The sequence below is a fragment of the Ruditapes philippinarum genome, unplaced genomic scaffold (genome assembly GCF_026571515.1).
Source record: "Ruditapes philippinarum isolate M1 unplaced genomic scaffold, ASM2657151v2 ctg1192_1_1_1_1, whole genome shotgun sequence".
Classification (NCBI taxonomy): Eukaryota; Metazoa; Mollusca; class Bivalvia; order Venerida; family Veneridae; genus Ruditapes; species Ruditapes philippinarum.
The window spans coordinates 71,988-74,969 of NW_026865481.1; the positions used below are offsets into that span (position 1 = coordinate 71,988).

General features: G+C 32.8%; 1 protein-coding gene across 1 annotated transcript; it reads left to right on the forward strand.

Annotated features, from left to right (window-relative positions):
* Window positions 1-1,298: 1,298 nt before the first annotated feature.
* LOC132729266 (uncharacterized) lies at window positions 1,299-2,147 on the forward strand. The gene has a single exon (XM_060714988.1). The coding sequence runs from the start codon at window positions 1,299-1,301 to the stop codon at window positions 2,145-2,147; it is 849 nt and encodes a 282-aa protein (XP_060570971.1).
* The last annotated feature ends 835 nt before the right edge of the window (window positions 2,148-2,982 follow it).

Below are 2,982 nucleotides of genomic sequence, written 5' to 3' on the forward strand. Positions count from 1 at the left end.
ACAAAACTAGTATTTGATATCAAACTCTTGAATCAAAGGGGGTAGAGGGTTCAATATACATTCAATCATTTATTGTAAAATATGATAAACAGATCAACAAGGATGCACGGCGTTCAATGAACGCAACCCTAAAAATAAGCTAAAAGTTCCCTGTAGCATTGTTAACAGTAAGGCTTACATGTATTGCTTGTTTTTGTCTAACAATATTAGTTGCTCTGCCATTTTATTTAATCTCTTGATATATTTTATATTCGAACGGTGTACTCTTTTAATATTTGAATAACAAACCTTTTATAGGGACGATTTATGGAACGGATTTGCTTTCAAAATTAATGAAAATGTTGACATTACAATTATATATAAACAGCTCATATTTCCCAATTTTACAAATTTTACAAAATCTATCCTTCAAAAATAACACATTGATGCTGTATCCGTCGTTAAATCAATATTTTAATCACATTAATGTAAAAGTCAATTGTAAACTAAGAAAGCCCATTATGAGTACATATTATACCAAAGACAAAAATGTAACTTTAATGCATTTGTCATCAATAACACACGGCAGGAGTCTCTGTTAATTTCCTGTTACTTGACATAATGAAAAAGTGTTGCTAAGATATTAAGATATACTGATGTAGACGTATCATTATGCAGAAATTTACAATCCGCACCATCAATTATCTAAGGAGAGTTTATAATTATTGTGTGGCAAGAAAATTTACTTTTTTTTTCAAAAGGCTATTTAAACCCAAACATTACCAAATTAACAAACAATCATTCACATTTGTCATGTGTGTGTTGTCTCATTACACATATTTTTTTAATTTTTTATTTGTTTTATTTTTGAAGTTTTCTTTGTCCTTTGTTGCAGTGGCTATGGAAGACAAAGACACTTGTTACAAGTTTGACACTTTGTTTCCAATAATTCCACAATCAACGTTACTTTATGCTTCCGTTAAAGATGGCGGCGTGTTGTTTATTTTTTCAGTCTACAAATTTACTATGATTTATTAGCTATTAAGGACCTTTGAGGGGCTGAAAAGTGTTTGAATACGAAGAAAATGTTTTTGACTTTAAACTTCTAGAAGCATGTGAAGATAAATTCAACAATTAAATGGTAATTAACATGATTATTTGACACTCTATTTAAATATCATTGTCTATTGAAAGTGAAATACTGTGAATTTCGTGCGTTATTAACTAAGTCCGAAAAAATCGTGAAAAGTGATCGCCTAACAGTTACGCTATCTGTTTTGAAAAGTATACTTCCCGACAAAAGTCACGATACATTTATTATGAGCAATATAGATAATACACCAAAAGCTTCAAACAGTAATAAAAGAGATTTATCGTCGCCAGAAGACCTTTTTGCGCCCAAGAAGAATAAATATAACTTCAAGTCACCTGATTACTCCCAACTAGAAAACGTTCTAGAAATGTCCTCTCCAGAAGCGCCTCTAGCTCTTGATGAAGAGGCTGTAAAATCAATTGCTTCAGCTCTTAAAGAGTCAATTCAAGCAGAAGTATGCTCAGCTCTAAATGCAACAGTTGAATCAATAGTTAAAGGAGTTGTTGACGGCTTGCAATTACAAATTAATACACTTCAAAAGGAAAACGAGGACCTAAAATCAACGAACCTAGCCTTAACTACCCGTATTGACGTACTTGAACTGAGAGCCGACGCTGCAGAACAGTACAGTCGCCGTGATAATCTGCGTATCACCGGAGTATCCGAAAATAAAGATGAGAACACCGACCAAATCATACTTGATTTGAGCTCAAGCATTGATGCTGACTTAAGCTTAGATGAAATAGCGGTGTCACATCGTCTCGGTAAACCTCGATCTTCTGGAAAACCTCGCGATATCATAGTCAAATTCGCCTCCCGTCGTTCAAGAAACAAAATTCTCAAGAAGCGAGCTCTTCTGAAGACTAAAGGCCACCCGAAAACCTTTGTAAATGAAGACTTAACTAAAACTAGATCGGAACTTCTGTATGAAGCACGACAACTTGTAAAAAATAAAGTAATTCTCGGCGCTTGGACCACTGACGGAACAATAATCGTCAAAAGCAACACAGAGTCTATACATCGTATAGTTTCAAAACGCGACTTATCTCAGTTCTATTCATATACTGTCGATTAGTTAATGTTATGCAGTATACCTCAACTCTAACAAATAGGGCAATCCCGTGAATAACGTGCGTGACATTCCAAAACTATTTACATTTTTTAACGGTTTCAATGTTCTATATCTGAACTGCACTATAGACAATTGTGTATATGTATCTGTATGTTTATATTTATATTGATGACCTACTAAATAAACTATCATTGCTTTTTAACATTAAAGTTTTGTAACAAAAGTAAAAAAAATAAATGTCATTTAAACACATCATTGTCATATTAAAATATACATGAAGCCTGTTAGTAAAATTGCTTTTATCGTATGAAAGAAATTGCAGTAGTTATTGTTAAGAGTTAGTATATCATATTAAGGTTTTTACTCGATTTGTCAGGTTCTTACTTTTTACCACGTTACTTCGCTGTACTTTTTTCTCTCCTTATTTAAAATAAGACTGAAAATAAATTGCGATGAGATATACCATCTTAAATTGTATAACAGATTCGTAATGTTTGAGATTATATTTATCTTCTTGGAAATAAGATCGAATTGAAGTAAATGAGCAATTTATAACCCATTAGAAATACTTATAAATGATTTTCACGAGTAAGGTAAAGATTAACTCATATATGTATGTATATATTTGTATTTGTACATGTGTGTACGCATATGTAAATGTGTGCTAACATGTACGCTGCATGTATGTGTGCATATGCGTGCGTGCTTGGGTTCATGCGTGCGTGTGTGTGCGTGCGTGTGTGTGTATGTGTGTGCGTGCGTGCCTGTATGCACATAATTTTGTATGATTTTGTGCATTGTTTATGTATTCCTGCTGGTAAAAAATAAATGTAAATTG

Bases quoted from the DNA above. Each gene is read 5' to 3' on its own strand.
- LOC132729266 (XM_060714988.1), top strand. From the start codon at position 1,299: ATGAGCAATATAGATAATACACCAAAAGCTTCAAACAGTAATAAAAGA.